At 40.3% G+C, this 23,448-nt stretch overlaps 2 protein-coding genes across 8 annotated transcripts in view; both read left to right on the plus strand.

The window, feature by feature from the left end:
- The window catches only part of OVCH2 (ovochymase 2), a 73,791-nt gene extending 54,415 nt beyond the window's left edge, over positions 1-19,376 (plus strand). For 3 of the 5 annotated variants that reach the window (XM_073347679.2, XM_073347680.1, XM_073347682.1), the window contains 18 exons: positions 41-213; positions 1,708-1,803; positions 2,933-3,084; positions 3,865-4,060; positions 5,859-5,882; positions 7,214-7,304; positions 7,413-7,546; positions 8,169-8,309; positions 9,459-9,589; positions 10,385-10,478; positions 12,104-12,235; positions 12,498-12,569; positions 13,224-13,410; positions 14,861-14,930; positions 16,069-16,264; positions 16,696-16,847; positions 17,204-17,369; positions 19,287-19,376. In XM_073347679.2, coding sequence (XP_073203780.1) covers positions 41-213; positions 1,708-1,803; positions 2,933-3,084; positions 3,865-4,060; positions 5,859-5,882; positions 7,214-7,304; positions 7,413-7,546; positions 8,169-8,309; positions 9,459-9,589; positions 10,385-10,478; positions 12,104-12,235; positions 12,498-12,569; positions 13,224-13,410; positions 14,861-14,930; positions 16,069-16,264; positions 16,696-16,847; positions 17,204-17,369; positions 19,287-19,336 — 2,257 coding nt within the window. In that variant the 3' untranslated portion in view covers positions 19,337-19,376. Of the gene's footprint in view, positions 1-40; positions 214-1,707; positions 1,804-2,932; positions 3,085-3,864; positions 4,061-5,858; positions 5,883-7,213; positions 7,305-7,412; positions 7,547-8,168; positions 8,310-9,458; positions 9,590-10,384; positions 10,479-11,667; positions 11,767-12,103; positions 12,236-12,497; positions 12,570-13,223; positions 13,411-14,860; positions 14,931-16,068; positions 16,265-16,695; positions 16,848-17,007; positions 17,370-19,286 lie in introns of those variants that run through there. The other 2 variants (XM_073347681.1, XM_073347683.1) reach the window with 2 other exon arrangements.
- Positions 19,377-19,389: 13 nt separating this feature from the next.
- CYB5R2 (cytochrome b5 reductase 2) overlaps positions 19,390-23,448 on the plus strand; it is a 35,252-nt gene continuing 31,193 nt past the window's right edge. For all 3 annotated transcript variants that reach the window (XR_012159359.2, XR_012159358.2, XM_073347690.2), the window contains exons 1-2: positions 19,390-19,457; positions 20,862-20,954. Coding sequence is in view for 1 of the 3 variants with exons in the window: in XM_073347690.2 (XP_073203791.2) it covers positions 19,392-19,457; positions 20,862-20,954 (159 nt within the window). In the remaining 2 variants the exon portion in view is untranslated. The remainder of the gene's footprint in view (positions 19,458-20,861; positions 20,955-23,448) is intronic.

The following is a 23,448-nucleotide window of genomic DNA, read 5'->3' on the forward strand; positions in this document are numbered from 1 at the left end:
TCTACTTTTGCTCTTTAAACGTTAACTTTCTACCCTACAGACACTTACGCGATTACCTGAACATCACTGCTGGAGAACATGATTTAAGTCTCATGGAGGAAGGAGAGCAGACACTACCAGTTAAAGCCATCATTAAACACCCAAATTTCAACCCCAAAAGACCAATGAATTATGACATTGCCCTTGTGAAGCTGGATGGTGCTTTCAACTTTAGTAAGGCCACAATGCTATACAATTATTTGTAATTATAAACATTAAGCTCACAGACCTCCCTGTTAAACATTGTTGTTAAAGCATAACTCCTAAGGAGAAATATTTTATTTTAATTTTAAATACATTTCTTCATAGAAAACATAATTGTATCATAATAAAATCTACAGCATAATGGAGATGGAAAAATAAGAATACATCAGTGTGCATGGCCTTTGTGTTTTTGAGAAAGAGTAATTAAAGGTCTGGAGGCAAGTCAGAAAAATAACTGAGGTGAATAGACTTATTCACATGGAGCAGAACCTTGAAGAATAGGGTATTACTCATTGGGAGTACAGCTGTTAAAATTTGGCCCTAAGTATTTAACTGAAATGCTTGTGTTGAAAAGAAATTATGTTCGTGCGTCCACAGAGTGGCACTCCCAGTATGTTCCAGCTGGGCCAGATTAAGGCAACTCAGGGCCCTAGTCAGTGGTGCTGGAACAATTGTATAGGGGTGTGTGTGCTGAGAGCCATTGAACCAAACTGTAAACCCTGTATACAATAGAAATCATGTCAAGCCAGGGGGTGCAGTAGCACCCCTAGTTCCAGCACCTATGGCCCTAGACATAACATAACAACATGACATGGGCCGTTTCTATGGCCCTGCTACTGTGTCATCACCCCACCACCCACTTTTGGTAGAGGTGACTGGAGTTCCCCTCTCCTTCCCATAGAAGCAGAGGAAGGACATGGAGTTCTCTTTATAGTGACAGCATGGACCCACCTCCGTTTGGGAGTAGGAAACAGAGACAGGGACAGCAGCTTGCATTCATTCTTTCAGTACTTACTCCAGCAGTCAGGGTGGGTGAGCTGGGCCCACTGCACTCTCTCCTCTTACACAGGGATGTCTCCTGGAGTAGTGTTGACAGTGCCCTCCGGAGCAGTGTACCTTGCTGTTAATACCACATTGAGATGCATGAGCCAGTTATCTCTCTCAGATCTATTGTTTCAGGTTCTCTGCAGACTCAGGCACGCATCACTGTGTTCTTTATACTTGGTTCACATTTGCATGGTTTCCTTTGCAAGCATGAGGACCAGATTATTTTTTTAACAGGAAAATTTAGATTCTTTTATAAAAAGATAATTTGAGTATCTAAGGTCTGTAATACCTATGACTTAATCTGGTCATTCATTCTGTCAAGCTAACAAATGGCAACACAATGAACCAATGAATTCTCAGGTTAAAAGAATACATTCATCCAATAAAGCACCAGGAAAGAAGGTAACCTCCTCAGAGGTGTTTTGAAAACAGGCATTGGTTATCATACTCTGAGGGCATGAATGAGTTTCCAGCAGCTTGTAACAGGTGTCTTTTTCAGATTAACCCTCTGATTGATGTCACAATAAACTACAGTGCTATTTTATTTAAAGATTTAGTTGAGAAGTAAAACAAAGCTTATGTTCTTCAGCTCTTCTTTCAAATATTTAACAAGAAATTCATGTATATTCATGGTAGGTTCATCAGTTTTGCCAGCCTGCCTTCCTGATGTGGGTGAAAAGTTTGATCCGGGAGATGTTTGTACCACTTGTGGTTGGGGCCGTCTAAAAGAGAGTAAGCCACTGAAATAACTTTTTAATTTTCTTAGTATGGCTTATAAGCTCCTTTATTTTATTTTTTTCCTATTTAGGTGCTTAGCAGTTTGTGCAGCAGCATCAAATCTACAGACCAGACAAATGGTGTAAACTCTGTGTGTGTGAGAGAGACAGAGTTCTTTTAACTGGGATTCTAATGCAAAGCCTTACACATTTTTCTGACTCTTCAGTTTTGTAACATATTATGTTGGGTCAGCTTGTATCTGAAAGTCAGAACACAGACAATTTAGGCATCTAGCCACAGGTGGGCCAGGAAGAAAACAGCAGCTAAGAATCAGAATTGGAACTTCAAAACAGAGCTTAAGTGGTACAATGGCTCTGTGTGGTCCCTCTGCACTGTGCACAAGAGTAAATTTCACTCTGAATGTATTACAGAACTCTGAAGTAGTTTGCCAAAGGAGGTTGTGGAAGCAGGAGGTATAAACTCAAGTCCTCCTACATATCCAAGTATTTTATTTTGAACATTTTAACTTTCTTTTAGTTCAACTGTCCGAGGATGGAATAGTTTTGCTTTTTCTTTAAAGGTGAACTGAAATTCTTTCTATATGTATTAATAAGGGTTTTATAACAAACTTAAAATACATCTGTGGTATATAATCTGAACATCATATGAAAATCTTGAAATCAGGAGTTGTATTTCATAGTTACAAAAATGATCCCATTTCATAGGGTGAAAATGTCTGGGGGGATATTTTGCATGAAAACAGGACTTTGAGGGGCGGGGGAGAACGAGCTGATTTTTGTTTTAAAAGTGGTCTCTTTTTAATGAAAACCGGTTTTCTAAGGCTCCTATCCTGCAATGGCCTCTGCATGGGCAGATCCCAGTGCCTGCACACGTCACTACAGGATAGGGGCCTACATTTTCAAATCAAGACAGTTGAAATTTTATGCAGCCAAAGATCAATATTTGAATTGAAATATTATACATCCACATAAAACTTCACACAGTCATATACCAATGGCTGTTTCTCAAAATACAACATTTAGACGATGAAACTTCGCCAAAAAAAACCCTATCATTATCCACTGAACTTTCAGTATGTCGAGCAAACTAGTTTCCTTATTTTTTCTTTAATCTTCTATTTTAGATGGAATCCTCCCTCAGGTCTTGCATGAAGTCGACTTGCCAATCCTAGACAACAAGGAATGTTCTAGAGCTTTGTCAACCTTACGGAATCCAATCCGAGGAGACACTTTAATGTGTGCCGGATTTCCAGATGGAGGAAAGGATGCATGCCAGGTTGGTGGAACAGATAGCCTTGCAGACCTTGCTGTAGCTCACATTTGTGTGTGTCTGTGTTTTGAGTGAATAGACGTATGCTATAATACAATGATCGGCAGTGTAATCCATTTGATATTTTAACTCTTCAAGGATGGCCAGTATAATCCATTCATGACTTCACTCCATTTTATTCTCACATTCCTTGTGTATGGGTTCCTTGAAATTACTTAGGGTTTGGAAAACCTTTCAGGTTAGCCTTTTGGAACATGTCCCAGTGCAATAACACTTGGAACTTCTCCTATTCAGAACACTTCATCAGCATTAACGAATTAAGTCTCATAATACCCCAGGGAGGTAAGTAACAAAGTGGTGCTCTGATTATCAAGAAGGAAAAACTGAGGCATGGAAGTTAAATGAGACGCTCCTGGCCACAGAGGGAATCAGTGTCAGAACCAGAACTAAAATTTGAGTTCCTCGCTTCAGTCCTGTGCTAAGACCATAACTCATCCCACTCTTGCACTAAAAATGTGGACATGCATCTTGGAGACAGGGAACATGGTTGTCTATCTGTTTTTTCCTCCCTCTCACCCTCACAATGATCCTGACTAAATACAGCAAGCCCAGCTGTGGAGGCACAGTCTGATTTCCTTGGTTGTCTTAAAGGGACATGCCCTAAAATAGCAGGGGGATTACTCCTGTACAAAATACAGCTGGATTTTTCTGGAATCATCCAGTGGGAGCTCATACTTGCTTAGTCACATACATGCTTTATATTAAGATGGGTTACCTTTATTATAGGGTGATTCTGGAGGCCCTCTTTTGTGTAGGCGTAAGCATGGTGCCTGGACTCTAGCTGGGGTGACCTCCTGGGGTATGGGATGTGCTCGAAGCTGGAATGATAACGTGAGGAAAAAGTATGATCAGAGAGGATCGCCAGGGGTTTTCACAGATCTTCGTAAGGTGCTCTCCTGGATTCAAGAAAACGTCAATACTGGTAATAAAACCTCCACAAATACATTAGTAATATGTAGGAGTAATGATTTCCTGGTGTGTTCTTCATGGCTCCATTTTTTTTTTAAGCTTTGCTTCATAGCAAATAATGATTATGGATTTCATTATGTGTCTAGCTGGACAGCACTCCGATTGCTGATTCTTCATAGGAATAGAAAGGTCATTGTTTAGAACTGTTGCAAATGGTGACTATTTTATTATCATTTTATTTTATTTTGTCTTCTCCCTGGACAATCATTGAGTTTCAAGGATTGGATTCAGTTGGTGTGTTAAAATGGAACTTTCATTCATTTACATCCTTTTCATTAGTTTACAGCAGAATATTTGTGATCTCTTGGGCCCAAACCTGCACTTCTTGAAGTCACTGGTGGCTTTCCTTGAGTGAGCTGTGCTGGGTCAGGCGTTGTAACTGTATGGAGAAATCCATACTTTCATGAGTTCTCCACCTTTCACACGTTCCCTCACTGTGCACAGAGGGTAAAATCACTCTCTTGCAGAGGGTTAGCATGAGGATCATTCACCACTTCTAAATTAATGGAACTGATGACTTAAATGGTGCATAGGCTTTGTGCTGTCACTCTACACAAGGGTGAATTTTACTCAGAGCAGTTATAAGTTGAGCTAATATTTTCTTCAAATTTGGGCTATTTTCTTTAAATGAAATCAAGGGTTGAAATCAAGGGAGATAAATATGCATTAGCTGAGATTCACATATACCGGCTGCAAAATGTTTTTTTTCCCACAGAATTTAAACAAAAAAACATTTTTAGTGAAAATGTGAAAATGTCACGGAAAGTTTCAACTTTTGATTGAAAAACTGAAATATAAAAAAAACCTGAAATCAAATAAAAAAACAAACATTTTGTTTTCCGGGTTTTGGTTTCCAGTGAAAAATTGAAATGTCTTCAGGAAAGCACCTGCTTTCCATGCAAATTTTCATTTAATTGAAATTCTAATTTTCCATCAAGAAAAGGTTTGAGTGGAAATTTTTTTCAGCCTTATTCATATATTCTTCTTCTTTATTACTTATTTGGTTATTCTGCTTAAATTATTTGGAAATAACCTAGCTCGACATAAAAAGGGGTGCTTTAGAAGCAACCCATAAAATATCATAAATTCCATTTGCACCCACCTTACAGCCCCTTCACAATGTCAGATCAGTACAAGGGGTCTGATAGTACAACTGAGCATCAGGCCCAGAATGTCATTTGTATGACACTACCAGCCAGATTCTGCCACCCTTAATCTGCTAAATAGTACCTTACTCCACAAGTAATCACATTCAGCTCAATGGGACTACTCAGAGTAGGATGCTACTCTACTTGATTAAGGATTTATCTGCATATGAGTTATTCTGGAATAGCTATTTTATTAATAATAAATATAAATAAAATAGGTATTCCAGAATAACTCCATGTGGGGGGGACACTTTCTTATTCCAGAATGAGTGCCTTTTTCTGAACTAGCTTAATCCACTTCCAAAATAGATTAAACTAAACTGATAAAAAGTGCTGTTATTTCAAAATAAGTGTGTCCACATATGGAGTTATTCTGGAATACCTATTTTGCTTAAAATTCACAACCTATCTTATTCCAGAAGCCCTAAAGGTGACAGAGTCTGGCCCAGAGTTAGTAATTTCTGATTTAAAAAAGAAGTTTGATTAAAATTCACTATACTTTTTACAAATTTATTCATTCTGATAAAGGCAAAGTGTATAAAAGATTTGTTATGAGACTGAATGTGCTTCTCTAAAATTCCTTTTTTTCCTCCCCCAAACTAGATTTGAAAATGAAAAGTTCTACAGGTGAGTACTTTAACACATTCTACCTGTGTTAGAGATATTATGGCAAATGATATAAAAACTCTATTGTTACATTAGCTATGATGGGAGGAAAATACATATTTATGGTCTGATCTCGTAAACAATTAAACCCTGATTCAGCAAAATATGTATTTAAAGTTTAAGTTCATGCTTAAGTCTGTCCCTACTCAGGAAAGCACCTAAGAGTGTGCTTAAATATGGTTGACCTCAGAAAGAGAAGTGGGATTTGAAAAAAAAATCCTTTAGAGCACCTAATATAAAAATAAATGTTTTCATTCATTTTTATTTGCATTACTTTGTAAACAGATATTTTTAAAAATAGTTAAATATTCCTCTGCAGTGTAGGAATGAAAACTCAAATAGTACATGAGAACCAGAAATTGAGTGGGCATATTTTGAAGTGTTATATGTAAAAAATAGAGTCTGTGGTTTGCATTCTTCCTTTCCACTATGTAGTTGTACTCAACTCTTCAGTAAACAAGTAGGTTTATTTATAGGGCTGTCAATCACAGTTAATGCATGCGATTAATGCAAAACAAATTAACTAAATTAAAAAATATAGTCACTATTAATCAGTTTTAATCACACTGTTAAACAATAATAGAATACCAATTTAACTTTATTATAAATAGTTTTAGTTTTTACTACATTTTCAAATATATTGATTTCAATTACAACAGAGAATACAAAGTGTACAGAGCTCACTGCATATTATTTTTTATTATAAATGTTTGCACTGTAAAAAAGATAAAAGAAATAGTATTTTTTTTCAATTCACCTCCTACAAGTCCACTCAGTCCTACTTCTTGTTCAGCCAATCGCTAACACAAACAAGTTTGTTTACATTTATGGGAGATAATGCTGCCTGCTGCTTATTTTCAGTGTCACCTGAAATTGAAAACAGGCATTAGCATGGCACTATTGTAGCCGGCATTGCAAGGCATTTACGTGCCAGATATGCTAAACATTCGTATACCCCTTCATGCTTCCACTTGTAGGATCTTAAGTTTTACATTGTTTTGTTTTTGAGTGCAGTTATGTAAAAAAAGAACGAAAGAGAAAATAATAACTCTACATTTTCCTGGGCCTCACTGTTCATTAAAACTTTGTTGTCTGTTCCCCTACATGTGAATAAAGGGGGTAAGCAGGAGGGAGACACAATACAAATCTAATCTTGTGACAAAAATGTATCTGAGAAATTTTAAAACAGTAATCTTGTAATCCTCCTTCCATGCTAGATGAGCTTTTGGGGGTAGCAGATGACTGTATGTCAAACCTAATTTTCTGTTTCATTTCAAACCCCCACAATGCAGCATCATGTAGCATCCAGGATGGTAAACTCCCCAGCAATGAAGGTGAATTACGTTTCCCAGAAAGTCCCAAACATTTCTATCAAAACAACCAGTGAGTAGATGCAAGCATTCCTTTTTCAGAAGCTACATGCAATGACCTTGCAGCTGTAGTTTGTTGTTTGATTGCAAACAAGAATTCATCCAGTTTGTGTCATTGCAGGTTGTGTGTGTGGACTCTGCTGGTCCCAGAAGGAATGCATATACTACTTAATTTCTCCCATTTTGATGTGGAATCAGACATGTTCTGTGACTATGATTCTTTGTCAGTGTATTCAAAAGAGGACAGACTTGTTGGTGAGTTGCTTTTCAGTGATTCTGTGAAATATTTTCATAGAGTCCTTCAATGTTGTTTAAAGTTATAATAGAAACTGGATCCACTGCTTTCAGGCTGTGTATGTGTTACTGATCACACTGAACTCATGCTTGCAAGTTACATGTCATGTGTCCCTCTAGGAGCTTGGCCACTAGATGCTAGCAGTTTACTATTTCCGCTAGCTAATGGAGTTACCCTTTAACTTCAAGTGGTAGAAGCTTGTGTTTTGGTAAAAAAGGGCCTTGGTTGAAAGCCTGCTGACAACTCATGCAGGAGTGAGTGGTATTGCCCTCTTATTACAATTTATTGGGGAAAAGTGTTTGGAGGAGGAACTGAAGGTTCAGTGAAATGATAATGGGCCAGCGCAGAGGATGTTAGTTTTTAGCTTTTGGGCTTTTTCAGTTGTAAAAGCTTTTGGACTTTTGAAAAGCCCAAACTGAAGGACTGTAAGAATTCTAGTTATATTTGTACTTTTGATTTTTTTTAATGACCAAATACTGTAGCTGAGGTTTTATTATTTTGATATGCATACATTTTCTCAACCAACTTTACTACGTTTTTTTAAAGATGATTGTTCTCTAATAATAAATATGTAATTTGCAGGGAGATTCTGTGGGGTTGACTCTCCACTACCCATTTTGCTCAGCTCCAATGGCATAAAGCTGAAATTTGTCTCTGATAACAAGGCTTCTGGAACTGGATTTTCAATGGTGTACAGAGCTCTTTCACCAGATGCTCTTCCTGGTAAGTCTTAGTGCTATATCATATCCTCCCTGTCAATTCGTTGTATAAAATCCAATGTATTCTTGAAGTTAGCTGTTCTGAGGCCTATGTAGTTGCACAGTCAGGCACATGGCCTGAGAAAGTGGGGATGGATCTTGATTAAGTTCAGTCTGAGGCTTGGTTTGAGGCTGAAAAAGCATTAACATAAAGGATGAAGGTGTGTGTGAGTGCTCTTTCTAAGCAGATGATGGGATGGAGAGGACAAGGGAACTAACTGCAAATGGGACTATCAGGGGGCTGTCCTGAAAAACCCTATTGCTATGAGGAATCAGGAGAGAGATTGTCTCAGTGAGAGCCGCCGCCCCCCCTGTAATTTCCTCCCCACCAACCAAGTGGGATAACATCCTGTTCCCTACAACACAGGGGTGTTCTAAGGCTTATTTAATTAATTAATGTTTGTAAAGTGGCAGAGACCCTCAGGCGAAAGATGCTACAAAGGATCCTGGGTCCAATCACTCCTTCTAGGAGGGAGTCCAAGGGAGACTGCTAAGTAGGAGGAAATGTTTTTGGGTCAGGTTTGTTTTCCCCATGGAACAGGTCCCAGGGCCAGCCTCCAAATCTGGAAGATCCCCTGATCAAGCAGAGAGAGGCCTTGTGTCTCTGTGACTCTGTTTGCTTCATTCCTTGGCAGAGCGATTCCTTTTTAAAGGCTTCTGCAACTGTGTGGCAACTGCCCCCAGCACTCCTCTTAAAGGAGATTGCCATCTGGAGGAAGCATATCCACTGGCCATATTACCTTTCCAACCTGATCTCCGAAGGGTATAGGGGGAGGCAAAGTGCAGCTCCCTGGCCTTTTCTTGTCACACTCCTGCTGCTGCGGCTCTACACAGATCCCAGTACCTGCAGAGTGCTCTCTGCAGGTTTGGGAGAAGTATGTTACTGCCGTGGGCTGGCTCTCTCTTCCATGTGGGAGGGGGATCATCTGAGGGGAGAGGGTCCCCTCTGTGCATGGATCATAGTAATGGGCCAAATCATTCTCCCTTTCTTTTTCTGTATTTCACCTGTGAGAGCACTGCTTGGGAGCTGTTCTGGATTTTAATTTAATGGATGGACAATGAATAGGAAAACATTTGCTTCCCTTTGATTTTTTTTTTTCCTGTGTGTTTCTAGATTCTGGATGCGGGTCCTTAGCTGTCCTCTTTGAAGGAGGAGTGATACAAAGTATGAACTATCCTGAGCCCTACAACAATCTGGCAGACTGTCACTGGATTATTCATGCTCCAGAGAACCATGTAATCAAGGTACAGTGCAGGAAGGGCTTACACCTTTCATTCTGTGCAGATAATTTCTTTTGGAAAGAAATAAGTCATATACTAAGTGTTGGCAACAAACGCTTACTTTAGTTAACACCTTCAATTCTTGTGTAGTGCTGCTGGGTCCAGTGCATGCCTCTTACATTCAATCCGAAAAACAGCTGTATTCTCATTTTTCAGATCTGTTAGAACTGTAACAAAGTTTGGAATCATTTAGACTTGGGCTTTTGGCTTGGCCCGCTGGCACTAGTTGCAAATCGTGGATCTGGATCTAGGTCTAAACTCCAGTTTCTCCAAAGTTTTGGGGATGTTTGAACTGGGTGTTTTGGTTCATTACTAGCGTAAATTAAAATTATATTTCTCTCATTAGCTATAAACATAATGATTTTCCTCCTATTAGCCTTTTGTTGAAGATAAAACAACGAATCAGTTTAATATTGCATACACCTTCTATCAGGGGACTTGTGGCACCTTAGAGACTAACAAATTTATTTGTGCATAAGCTTTCGTGAGCTGCAGCTCACTTCATTGGAATGCATCCGATGAAGTGAGTTGCAGCTCACGAAAGTTTATGCTCAAATAAATTGGTTAGTCTCTAAGGTGCCACAAGTACTCCTTTTCTTTTTGCGGATACAGACTAATACGGCTGCTACTCTGAAACCTATCAGGAGACTGTATCCTGTCCTTAGAGGCGCATGACCTAGGGTATTAAAGATCTGTAATAGATCTTCCCATCTCTTAATACTAGCTCTATAATCTAATTCTTTCCTTTTTCTTTTTAAGCTTACATATGAGTATTTTGAAATAGAGGAAAATGAAGACTGCTCCTATGACTCTGTAACAGTGTATGAGGATGTGACAAGAGAGGAAGAAATAGGTTTGTTTTTTGGTTTTCAAAACAGGTCATTGATTCAGACCTGGCTTCTGTTGTTCTCATTTTGTATCTCCAAACACTATAATTTAGCAAGTAAAAACTTGACAGCCTGTAAAGTAAAGTAACAAATCAAAAAAGAGCAATTCCCCTTTACTGCCACTAGATGCTGAAATGAATAGTATTCTCAGTACAGTACACACTGACATTTTTCACCACTGTTCCTTTTCAGAGGACTATTATCTACTATCCATTTACTTAAATAGAGAAACACATCTATATCATTAAAATCTTGGGTATTTAAATTGTATCCTAAATGCAGTGCTTAGGAAATACTGCCAGATACGTGTTTTGCACCACTGGTGTTTGACACACTGATTATACAAACACCTTAGGTGACCTGAGTTCAGTTTGCTTTTCAGGGGCTTGTTCTTCTTCACTATCCCGGTGAACATTGGTGTAACTCTCATTAACTTCACTAGAATTGCTCCAGGCTTATGGCAGTGTACCAATAAGTTAGAGGAGAACTGGGCCTAAGGACTTGTGCTATGGTTTGTCAAGGGCTTGGAATACGTAATAGGCCCAATTCATCTCTGTGCTGGTGGTAGTGTTGGAGCAAAGACACAGGGGAGGTAGCTTGTGCCTCCCTTTATTCAGAGACTGCTGGGGACCAGATGGACCCTTGGTGGTCTAAGGAAGCCATCAGGACTGCCTTAACTTGTACCTCCAGCAATGGTTCCTATAGGCTTGTGCAGGAGTACAGGACTGCTATGGCCAATGCCTTGCCACTCCAGCCCATGCAGGAGATTGGGTGTAGTGGGATTCCTGCACTGGGGATATTTTCCAGAGGAGTCTTATGGTTACTTTCAGCCCCTTTGCGGCAGCATAGCAAGGCTGAATTCACCTGTAGGCTTTGATTACTCTTTACTGACTGAAATTGGCTTTGTTTGGAGGAATCTGAAAGCCGCTGGAGAATGTAGTTGTGCTGTTGGGAGCAGCTTTGTGTCTTTGGAAGGTAACAGTAGCTTTTTTGAGATGAGAAGGTGAGAGAAAAGGGAACACCGAACATCTAACGGTGTGGTACCATTTGTAAACTACAAACTAATCATTTTTTGTAATAACTTGGTCAGTTAATGACAGTGGGATGCTTGGATGATGCAAGGAAAGCCAAATCTCCAATGTATTCCTCCCACAGTTGTGAAACCTGATGAAAAGGACACAAATACCCACAACAGAACTGGCAGATATAAATCTATGAATGAATGCTCCACAAATCCTCATCTTGACAGCTGAGGTTAGACATGGACCAGATCTAATTATCCTGAGACATGGGAGGGAATCTAAGAACCTAAACACAAAATTGAATTTTGCAAATGGCTTCTGTATTTATGGACCAAAGTCCTGGATCCAAACTCCTTGAATTTTTGGGAAGTTTGGAATTTGGATTGAAATATTGTTGCTGAGTTCCATGAGAGCTCATTCTAACATATACAAAATTAGGTTTCTTTCCAATCACGTCTGTGTTTTGGAAAAAGTGTGCTTCTCCTTTCCACCTTCCCCTTTTCTTTTGTTGCCAGTAAAGGATATAATAGTTATATATAATCTTTTGTAAATCTTGGGTCTGTCTTTAGCTAGGTCTTGTGGATTTGCTGTCCCAGCGCCTGTTTTGAGCACCTCTAGCATGATGCTGATCATCTTTCATTCAGATGAAACCGAGACCTTTGGGGGATTCCAGGCCACATTCTCCTTCATTCATGTAGCAGGTAAAAGAATTGAACCATAGTGTATAGGTGGCAGCCTGCTTTGCCTTGGGGGCAGCAGGGGGCTCTGCAGCGAATCTTGGTATTTCACCTGGTTTTGCTCTGGGTAAGTCTCCTGGTAAAATGTAACTGAAGATTTCCGTCATCAGATGTTGTTCCCTGTAGATAGATTACTAAAATCACAAGAAATTACTAGTTTGCCTCTGTGACAAAACCAAGAGTAACTTAATTTGAGATGCACTAATATGCTATTTTCACTTGCTAGATTTAAATATATCAGATTCTAACAATGAAACAGCACCTCCTGAGGGTCTAGATACCACCACAGAAATTCCAGGTAAGGCAGCCTGTGATACACCTTCTTCAGTGGGAATGTGGTACAATTTGCGTGGGGAGGAGGGGAGAAGAATGGCTTATGATTGTACCTTGAGTTGCTCCAAGATGCTCCAGTTGAGAAGAGCTAAAGAAATAAAGGTGTAAAGAATAAAGAGTTGGCTTTAGAGTAGTAGGCCCTGATTGTCTGTCTGGTGCCTGCACCTTGTGCACTCACTTACACCAGTAAAACGTGGGTTTAAAATGCTACTATTTTGATTTGGTAACATTTTGCAAAAACTCACTTTGTACTAGTGTAAGTGATAACACCAGGCACTGGAGAATCATGCCTGTACTTTTAGAAATTGTCTTTTCACCCCTAAAGGTTTATAGAGTGGGGTGAGTCTGCAATATACTACAGACCTAAGGCTTATTCATTGTACTGTAGGTGATCTTACTCTTATGAATAGGCTCTTTTTCTGCAACAAGCATCTTCTCTTGGTAGTGGTGTCCCTACACATTTTGATGCATTGCAGCGGGGGAGGTTTAGGGTTAGGAAAAAGGTTGCTGAGGTAGGCTACCCTCACAGTAAATGCAGTCAAGCAAATGTAAACTCTTTCCCCCACTGAAAACTGAACTCTCCTTGAGTATATAAACCCTTTATGTTCCATATTAACAGATGACATCTGTGGAGTGCCTTCAAATCAGCCCAGGTTTCTCTTCAGTAGGATAATGGGTGGTGAGGAAGCTGTGCCCTTCTCATGGCCTTGGCAGGTCAGCATACAGATTTCAGCTGAGCACATCTGTGGAGGAGCAGCTCTTACCAAAGAGTGGGTTGTCACAGCTGCTCACTGCTTTACTTATAAGTAGGTACACGTGGAAAGAAGATACTATAAGATTTCTGGAGGGAGTTTTTTATCACAAAATGTCATGTACAATGTGATGGATGGATGTGTTTTGATTTAGTTCTATTAGATTGGTGTAAAGTATGGGCAGCTAACATCTTCTCATACAATTAATTTGACACATAAGGGGATACTGACAAGATTTATAGTCCCCAAATCTGTCAGCCCTGGGGAATTCCTCCCTGATTGTTCTGTGCCTCTCCATAGCATGAGCTGCCAGGGCCCATCCACAAATCCAGAAGATCATTCAGAATCTGTTTAGATCAGGCCTCCTGTTGATCTCCCAGGATCTATCTTCCCAGAGGGTTGTGATAGGCTTGTCATTATTAAGAAGCTCATAAACCCACAGATTCTACCCCTTGTTACTGGGATTGGGGAGGACACCTTTATGGAAGGAGTTAATCGTGGACCTTGGCAGCGGCAGCTCCCTCTAAAAATATTTTTTCCAAAAAGTACTGTAACTCTCGAGTATTTTCTAGATCATTTGTAATGAGTATTATATGACTGTGTTCATTTTGTACTTTAATGAAAAGCACATATAAAGATCCTCCTGTTCTTACTATTGGGTTTTCTTTCCACAGCGGGGGCTCTCTTTCTGCAAGAGCTTCTTCTCCCAGGGTTGAAATTCTGGTCCATTTTCAAATAATTTTGAGATTATCTTTTAAAATCAGAGGTCAAATTTTCAGAAGTCTTAAGTCCCATTTTGAGAAGTGACTCAGGTATTTAGGGTCCTAAACCCCACTGATTTGTTTTCAAAGGAACTTAAGCTCTGAACTGCCTAAGACACTTCTGAAAATGGCATTTAGGTGGCTTTGGAAATTCTACCCCAGGTGTCCTGCTTTTGCTGTATTTAAAAAAAAAAAAAAAAGAAAAGAAAAGAAAACAAACCTATGAGAACTGTGGTCAGAGGGAAATTTACATTGCATGATCTCATCACATCAGAATCTTTATATGGCCTCTGGTGGTTCTGCATTAATTGATTTTTGTCTCAACAGAAAGAGAAACAACTGTAAAGGATATGACATTTTTTCTGTTGTGTTTTGATCTGTGATTCTGTTAATCATTTTTTATTTTTTTTAACGAAAAACTGACGTGAAACTAAAAAATGATGTTAAGTGTTGATTTGGTCCCTAGCATGTCTATGTCCTGCTGCTTCTCTAGATGCTTTGTATAAAAATCAGACCCTGCAAGCTCTTTCCTCTTGGCCCAAATAATTCTTTTGCCTAATCACACTGCCAAGTTACAGAACTTGATTGTGCTGCTATTGAAGTTAGTCCTGTTGATTTATGGGATAGGATTGGGCCCCTAAACGTAAATCTTAGATTGTTAAGGATTAATCATGCCAGAGGTTGTTAGACAAACTTCATGGTGAGAAGAGCCCTGAGTATGTTCCTGCTTTCTTCTTTTTTAGGGAACAGTACAGAGATTTATGGATGGTGGTTGCTGGACTCCATGATATTACAGAGCAAGAGCACAGTCAGGTATGAATTAAACCTGGTTTGTACATTAAATACTTCTCACTACCTGGTAGCATGCAGGATGCAGCAGATTGAGTTGCTGTGCAAATATAAATGGAGGCTACACATGTGCACAAGGAAGTTTAAGTGCCATCACAGAACTCGTAGGTGAGCAGTAGTGAGCCCCAAACTCTGAGCACTGCCCCCAAGTCACAAGTGTGGAGGGTGCAAAGGGGGCAGCGCATGGTGGAGGAATGGCTAAGCCACAACTGCTCAAGTATCTTAATTCTAAACCCTGTAAGACCTGGTGATCGTTGCTAATACAAATGCTTTCCGGTGTGCTTCCCTTCCGCATCCCATTCTGCTGATTTTAGTTCCTGAATGTCTACGTTTGTATCTCTTACCTATCATGACAAGACAGCTGCTTTCCAGCAGTTAATCATTAATAAGGCTAAATTTTAGTCATGGGTATTTTTAGTAAAAGTCATGGACAGGTCACGGGCAGTAAACAAATTCACGGCCTGTGATTTGTCCAAGATTTTTACTATATACCTCTAACTAAAACTTGAGCCAGGGGACTGTGGGTGCTCGGGGGGGGGGGGTTCAGCCTGGGGATGCTGGGGGTGGTGGTCTGGGACCCCTGTTGGTGCTGGGAGGGGCAGCCAGGGGCTCTGTGCGCTGCTCCTGCCACAAGTGCTGGCTCCGCAGCTCCAACTGGCTGGGAATTTCAGCCAATGGGAGCTGCAGGGGTAGTGCCTGCGGGCACAGGCAGCACGCAGAGCCCCCCTGGCCACACTGCCTAGGAGCTGCAGGGACATACCGTTGGGAGCTGGGGAGCCCCCCCCGTAAGTGCTGCCCCACACCCCAACCCCCTGACCCAGCCCTGAGCCCCTTCCCACACCCAAACTGCTACTGCTGGCCTAGGACCCGCCCAGCTCAGGCAGCCCCTGAGCCAGCACCAGCCACTGCAGAGGTCATGGAAAGTCACAGAATCCATGACTTGCATGACCTCTGTGACAGACACGCAGACTTAATCATTAATAACCTTGGTGGTTCTTCATGCACCATCTCCAGAGCTCCAGGCACATTCATAAAACTGGAATGCTTTAAAGCACCAGGCTCCCAGCTCATTCAAGGAATTGTCGTGTCTTCCCTTTTCTAGAGAAGATCAGTGAAGCAGTACATTATTCATCAAGATTTTAACGAGATCACGATGGATTCCGATATTGCATTATTGCAATTGACTGAGCCCTTGGAGTTTAATCACTACGTGCGTCCAGTGTGCCTGCCTGAGAAGGATGAGGTGGTTCAGCCTTCTAGGGTGTGCACCACCACAGGGTGGGGTACTCATAATGAAGGTATGCAAGTTTTTTCACTTTATGGAGCTGTGCATACTGCAGATGTATTTTAACAAACACTACAGGGCACATGAGAAAGCAAATCGTATCTTTCTTTAGCTCCTAGAAAATTAATTTGTTAATTGGGATCTGTTCTTGATTACATAGATGGCGAGGTGTGCATGGGGCGTGGTAACAATCAGATCTATTAAAATGTGGTACAGTCTGCAGAAGGGGAGTACTGGAAACTTCGTCACTTGAACATTTAAAGATAGGACAAAGCACGAGAAAATGTTTAGTAGAGAGCAATCCTGCATTGTTAGGAGGAAGGGCATGGTGATCCCATGGGTATTTTTCAGCTCTCATGTCTGACACTGGCAGGAGGTAGGTGTATATCAGTGTTCATCAGCAAAAACACAGACCTGTGATTTTAAGCTATTTTTCACTTCAAGACAGAGAAAAGTCCAATAAACTTCAGCAATTGGAAGTCCCAATCCTAGTCTCGGAGGCATGTCAGAACTACTATGTAAGCCATCCCGGCAAGGTGACCCAGCGGATGCTCTGTGCTGGATTCCCTCTGGAGGAGGGAAAGGACTCGTGCACAGTAAGTTAACACAAAGTGCCGCTATTGTGCTTAACAGGGAACTGCAAAGATCTTTGATTTTTGAAATAGGGAGTGCTGAGATGTGAGTGGAAGGGTCTGTTTCACTGTGGACAAAAGTTACTTATCTGGTACATTGTGAAACAATTTGTCATTCCAACAGTGCCATCAGCTGTTCATATTACACACCCACCCACGCACCACAAAAGTGGCACATCGTGAGCCTATGATAAAAAAGAAGGATGAAAAGAAATGAGTTAAGTATGAATCAAACACATAATGAGTCAAGGTTTGTCATGGCAGCACATTGAAAAGGCAATGTTAATTTGTAACATAAACTATTTTCTCTTGCAATGTAGGGTGACTCAGGTGGACCATTAGTTTGTCCTTCAGAAGATTCAGGATTTTATACTCTGAGTGGACTAATAAGCTGGGGCTTTGGTTGTGGAAGGAAAAACTACCCAGGAGTATATACAAACGTTGCTGTTTTCATTGACTGGATCAGTCACTATATTAACAATACTGGTATGTATGGGGCGGGGGGAAAGCGACTGTGTTTTCTTTAGGTGCCCAGCCTGAGGCACATTAAAAGGGCCTAATCCTTTTCAGAGGGCAGGTCCTTAACACTTTCTGAATGGCAGGCCCCTTTAACATGTTTCAAGTTGGGCACCTGGGAATGGAGGCACCCAAAATCAGTACTCACTTTTTGAAAGTCTCAGCCTTGACTCTTCATCATATATTGGAGTAGCCAAACCACTGCTTGTGAGCCACATGTGGCTCTTTTACTGATAAAGTGCAGCTCATGTAGCCCTCCACCCCACCCCATTCTCCACCTACCAGACTTGTGGGGGGTGGGGGAGAGAGCTCTGAGCATCTGCCTTGCGGGAGGGTGGTGGGGTCTCGGGGCTTCTGCCCAGCAGGATGGGGGGCTCTCAGGGCTTCTGATATGCGGGCCATGCCTGCCGGAGCTCTGGGCTTCAGCCCTGCTCCTGCTGAAGCTCTGATCCCTGAGACCCTCCCCTTTAGCCCAGGCAAGCACTCCCTGCAGAGCTGAAGCCCCGAGCTCTGGCAGGTGCGCCCAGCTCTCGAACTTCTGAAGATTATTGTATGTAGCTTGGAGGGTCAGTAAGTTTCGCCCACCGTCATATATTATTATTCCTACCTTTGATTGCATTTCTTCAAGTCAGTAGTGTGTTTCCTTAATCTGCTCTGCTTTTCTGATTTTTCAAAATAAAATGACACTAGATAACAAAACAATTTCAGTGCCATCTCCATTTAATCCAGTGTATGAATGTGTAGTCTTGACAGGTTAGTTGAGAACCCTTGAAAGTTTTCACCAGGGAATCTTTTAAAAGTTTTTCCAGTTGTCATTTTTCTATATCTACTCAATTTCATACTATAAAGATCAAAAGACCAGTTCTAACAGGCCTTATTGTAGTGCACCCCCAAAGCACTAAATACAAACTTAGCATATAAGTCTGGCAAGAAAAGCAGATTTCTCCTCTGTCAGTAGGGTTCCAGCGGTGTAACGGTTGGCAGAATTTGACTTATAGTGTGTTAATCTGTCTGAACACGTTCCCATACAGTAAAGGCCAAATTCCAAACTCATTGATGGTCATCTGAATCTAGTTTCAGTTAAGTTACCCATTCTTTAACGTGTATTTTTGGGGCAGTCACACATTACAGGTTAACATAATTTCAGAAATCGGCAGGTATTAGAAGGAAGATAAGAGAGGGAGGGAATGAAATGAATGTGACGCTTGTCAGTCATGTCACTCAATGAACTATTGGAAGGTGCTCAAATATGACAGTGATGAGGGTCATGTAAGCGCCTGTACTGACTAGAATAAAAAAGCTAGTTTTCAGGAGCTCCCACAGAGGTCAATGAGAATTTTATCATCAACTTCGGTGGGAGTAGAATCAGGCTCCAGCTTTTTCAATTTGAGATCTGTTTTTCAGGTATGGAAGACATAATTGTTACAGTACTGGTGGCTTTGCTTTTTATTCATGAATTGAGTGGGACAGTATCTCTTTAAAACATACTGTGGCTGCCTTTGTGGGCCAAATTGTCAGCTGGTATAAATTGGAGCAGGTTTGTTGACTTCAGCATAAGAGTGATGATTTGTACCAGCTGAGGATCTGGCTGCAGGTGTCTAAACTTGTAGTGATAGCCACTACAGCAAGGAAGCTGAGTTAGAATGCAGCATAATCCACTTCTCTGCCCCATGGGGTGACTTTTTTTTTTAGTAGCAATTTTTAAACTTTGCAATACTTCTGCTAGTTAAGATAATTTAACATTAATTGCCAGTGTTGGTAATACATTTAACTACAGAAATTCTTGCTGAGGGCTTGTTTACATAAAATATAATCAGTATAGAGATGATGCAACAGCTTTGCTCTCTGTGCTGTTCACTAATATGAGTGCATTGCTACCATATGCAGGCAAGGCACAAGGATTTCCAAACTACTCAAACTTTCAAGACAACAGCTAAATTCAGTGAAGATCTGGTACCTTGCGTCATCTGCTCCAGCAGTTCTGCCTTCACAATGAAATTCTTCATGGCCTCTAGCGACCTTACTTCTGTGACTTCTGGGTGGCTTACAGTTTTCCAAGTAAAGATTAAAATTCCTTTGAATGCAGCTTTTGGACATTAAGCTCCTCATTTTGTATTTAGAAAACTCAGTGGATCTGTAAGATAAGGGATGCGTTTCATGGGTACATATTCATTTTAATCCCTTGCACCTTTTTAATAATATCAACATCCTGTACATTTAGCAGAGTTGTTTTGTTTTTTTGGTACATTTTACTGGGTCTGATTTGCCTTTCACGTGTTTACACCAGTTTAACTCTATTGATTGCAATGACTCTCATCAGTTTAAGTGAAAGGAGAATCAGGTCCATTGTGTCTGGCTTTGAAACTACACTTTATGAATTGTTGATAGAGGGCTCTAAATTGGTCATAGTCATCTATTAGTTTCTGTTAGGCTGCCCTCTTTAGTAGTGTCTCAGTCAGCAATGGACATGTTGACTGGAAGGACTGAGAAAGAACTGTAGGATTTGGCCCAATATTTTTATATGTAATATCTGACCGTATAATAAAAATAGTTATGCACTGAAAATGGCTGCATGAACTTTTGTAGAGTCTAACTGCTTGAGGGGTTAGGACTCCATTATGGTTCATAGATTCCAAGGCCAGAAGGGACCATTGTGATTATAGAATCATAGAATATCAGGGTTGGAAGGGACCTCAAGAGGTCATCTAGTCCAACCCCCTGCTCAAAGCAGGACCAATCCCTAACTAAATCATCCCAGCCAGGGTTTTGTCAAGCCTGACCTTAAAAACTTCTAAGGAAGGAGATTCCACCACCTCCCTAGGTAACGCATTCCAGTGTTTCACCACCCTCCTAGTGAAAAAGTTTTTCCTAATATCCAGCGTAAACCTCCCCCATCTTGTCTGACTTCCTGTACAATACAGGCCATGGAACTTCCCCAAAATAACTCTTAGATCATATCTTTTAGAAAAAGCATCCAATCGTGATGGAGAATCCATTGATGCCATTGGTAAATTGTTCCACTGGCTACTTACTCTCACCATTAAAAAATTATGCCTTATTTCCAGTCTGAATGTGTCAAACATCAACTTCCAGCCATTGGATCATGTTACAGCTTTCTCTTCTAGACTGAAGAGCCTGTTGTTAAACATTTATTCCCCTGTTGATACTTGTAGCCTGTAATCAAGTCACCTCTTAACCTTCTCTTTGAGCTTTTAGTTTATCAATCTATTTAGTTTATCACTATAAAGACTATTTTCTAATCTTTTAATTATTCTTATGGCTCTTCTCTAAACCCTCTCCAATTTATCAACATCGTTCTTGAATTGCGGGCACAGAACTGGACACACTATTTCAGCAGCAGTCACACCAGTGCCAAAGATAAAGGTAAAATAACGTCTCTCCTTGTGCATGAGATTCCTCTATTTATGAATTCCAGGATCGCATTTGCTCTTTTGTCCACAGTGCACACTGGGAACTTATGTTCAGCTGATTATCCACCATGACCCCCAAATCTTTTTCAGAGTCTCTGCTTCCCAGGATAGAGTCCCCCAGCCTGTAAGTATGGCCTATGTTCTTTTTTTTCCTAGATGCATACTTTTTACAGATAGCGGTATTAAAATGCATATTGTTTACTTGCACCCAATTTACCAGATTGCTCTGAACCCGTGAACTCTCCTCTTTGTTATTTACCAGTCCCCCAATCTTCATGTTATCTGCAAATTTTATCAGTGATGATTTTATGTTTTCTTCCAGGTCATTGATAAAAATGTTAAATAGCATAGGACCAAGAATCGATCCTGCGGGACCTCACTGAAAACACCCGCTCGATGATGAGTCCCCATTTGCAATTATATTTTGAGACCTATCAGTTGGCCATATTTTAATCCATTTAATGTGTGCCATCATAATTTTTAATCATTCCAGCTTTTTAATCAAAATGTTGTGCGGAACCAAGTCAAACGCCTTAGATAATTCTAAGTATATTATAGGCACTATTACCTTTATCAACGAAACTTGTAATCTCATTTTTTTAAAAATCGAGTTATTTGACAGGAACTATTTTCCATAAACCCAAGTTGTTTGCATTAATTACATTACCCTCCTTTAATTGTTTACTGATTTGAGTCATATATCAGCCACTCCATGTTGGAAATGTGGATTACAAGGTACATCAGGGATGTGTAAAATGTAGGATTGTCACTGTTGAAACTTCAACCACTTGCCCTGCTCTATTCCAAAATGTTTGAACACTTAAATAGTTGATCATATCAGCTCAACAAGTAATGAGAAAGGTTCTTAGCATTATTTAACTAATTTAAAAGCATTTCAAGGGCCAGATCTGTCAGGTCAAGAGCCTAGAATCATACACAGAACTGATACAGATGCAAATACTGTAACAAGGTGGTCCTTGCAAATCAGATATTTTTACATGCCAACCACAGTGGTTTACCTATGCCCACATGGCTACTTGCACACACAAATACCTGATTTGCAGATGGAATTGCAGCGACTGTCAAGGCAAATTAGCCGCACAATTGCACATGCATTTTTATGCATGGCTGAGTATTTGAAAATTTGCATCCAAAAGTCACTTTAGAAAATATCATAAATATAATGGTACAATATTTAGTTTAAAGAATAATCAAGTCTGAGAAGAGTTATTTTAATAACCGAGGTAAGTAGTCAGAATGCAGGTAAAGAGCCCAATTGTGATGATATCAATTTGAACGGCTAAATTCTTGTTGTCTTCAGAGATCTGTCACCAGGTTTATCAGTCGGACTCAATTGTTTGCAATCTAACCTTTGAGTGGTCTGAGACTTGGTCTTCTGATTTTATTTTTCTTTTATGGTGCAACTGAGAAAGTATTAGGCAACTGTGCAAAACAAAGAGAATATTGCTCTCCAAACCTGTGTGTCAGGCACCTTTGACAAGAGTCTTCCCTCCATTGAAAATATTCTGTCAAGACCTTACCAAAAACTCCTGGAGCACATGAAAATACTTCAAAATCTAAGGCTATAAAGCCTAGGGAAAGTGTGAGGAAAAGAGATTAGCCATTCACTGTCTGAAAAACAGTGGACACAAACTTATTTTTCATTGTTTGCAGTCTTTATTGCTGGTCACGTATACTGAAAGCAGTTCTGTTGCTTTTGCACAGCTCTGGTTATAACTTGGTTGATGTAATTGGATGTTTGATGTCATTCCCCTGTGTCAGAAAGGAATTTGGCCCTTAAATGCTACCCTTGAAACAGAATTGTAGGTGAGATTGAGAAGGTTGTGGTGGAAAACTGCTGAGGTTAAAGAGTCAAATATAGAATGTTATTTTGCCAACCTTTGTTTTTACTGTTTAATACAATTTTTCATAAGAAAGACTAGGGCCTGATTCTCATTTTCACTAAGACCACTTTATCCCGCTCCGGTAAATGACAGTTACACCTACTTCAGGGTCCTTTTTCGCTGCCATGGTGGTGTAAACTGACATTAGTGTAAATGAGAATCACGCTCCGAGTCTAAAATCAAGATGAAATCATTCTTGTTTCTTGAAATGCAAGTGAAAACAGTCCTCTCAGTAACAGTGTGTGGAAGCAAATTAAAGCTTTGCGTTGCATCTGGAATAGGCATTTGTTTTCTCCCTATTGAAATAATTAGAATTAAAAACAACTACTACTATTTCTTAATGTCCAGAACAAGTACGCAGAGGTGCAGGGTTTTGTTTCACAGCACGATCAGTATGTGAAACGGGAGTCCCAGTCCTGTGTGGGATCAAGCGTTCTGATACTCTGGTTATACGTGATGCATCTCTGACTAACCCCCTAGCTAATTAGCTCTGCAACTTTAGGCCTAGTGTGTGCATGTACGTTAGAATCCAACCGTGCAAACACTTTATGGACAGATGCTACACCTGGTAGAAAGTATTTGAAAGAAATATTTGGCCCTTAATTACTAGCACAGGCCCATGTCTTCTGAAAGAAAATGTGCTCTTGCTTAAAAAATTGGCGGGTTTTGAGAGAGAGTATGTCCATTGCATTAGAAATGTAGGCCTGACAATGG

This window comes from Lepidochelys kempii, chromosome 6, assembly GCF_965140285.1.
Source record: "Lepidochelys kempii isolate rLepKem1 chromosome 6, rLepKem1.hap1, whole genome shotgun sequence".
Classification (NCBI taxonomy): Eukaryota; Metazoa; Chordata; order Testudines; family Cheloniidae; genus Lepidochelys; species Lepidochelys kempii.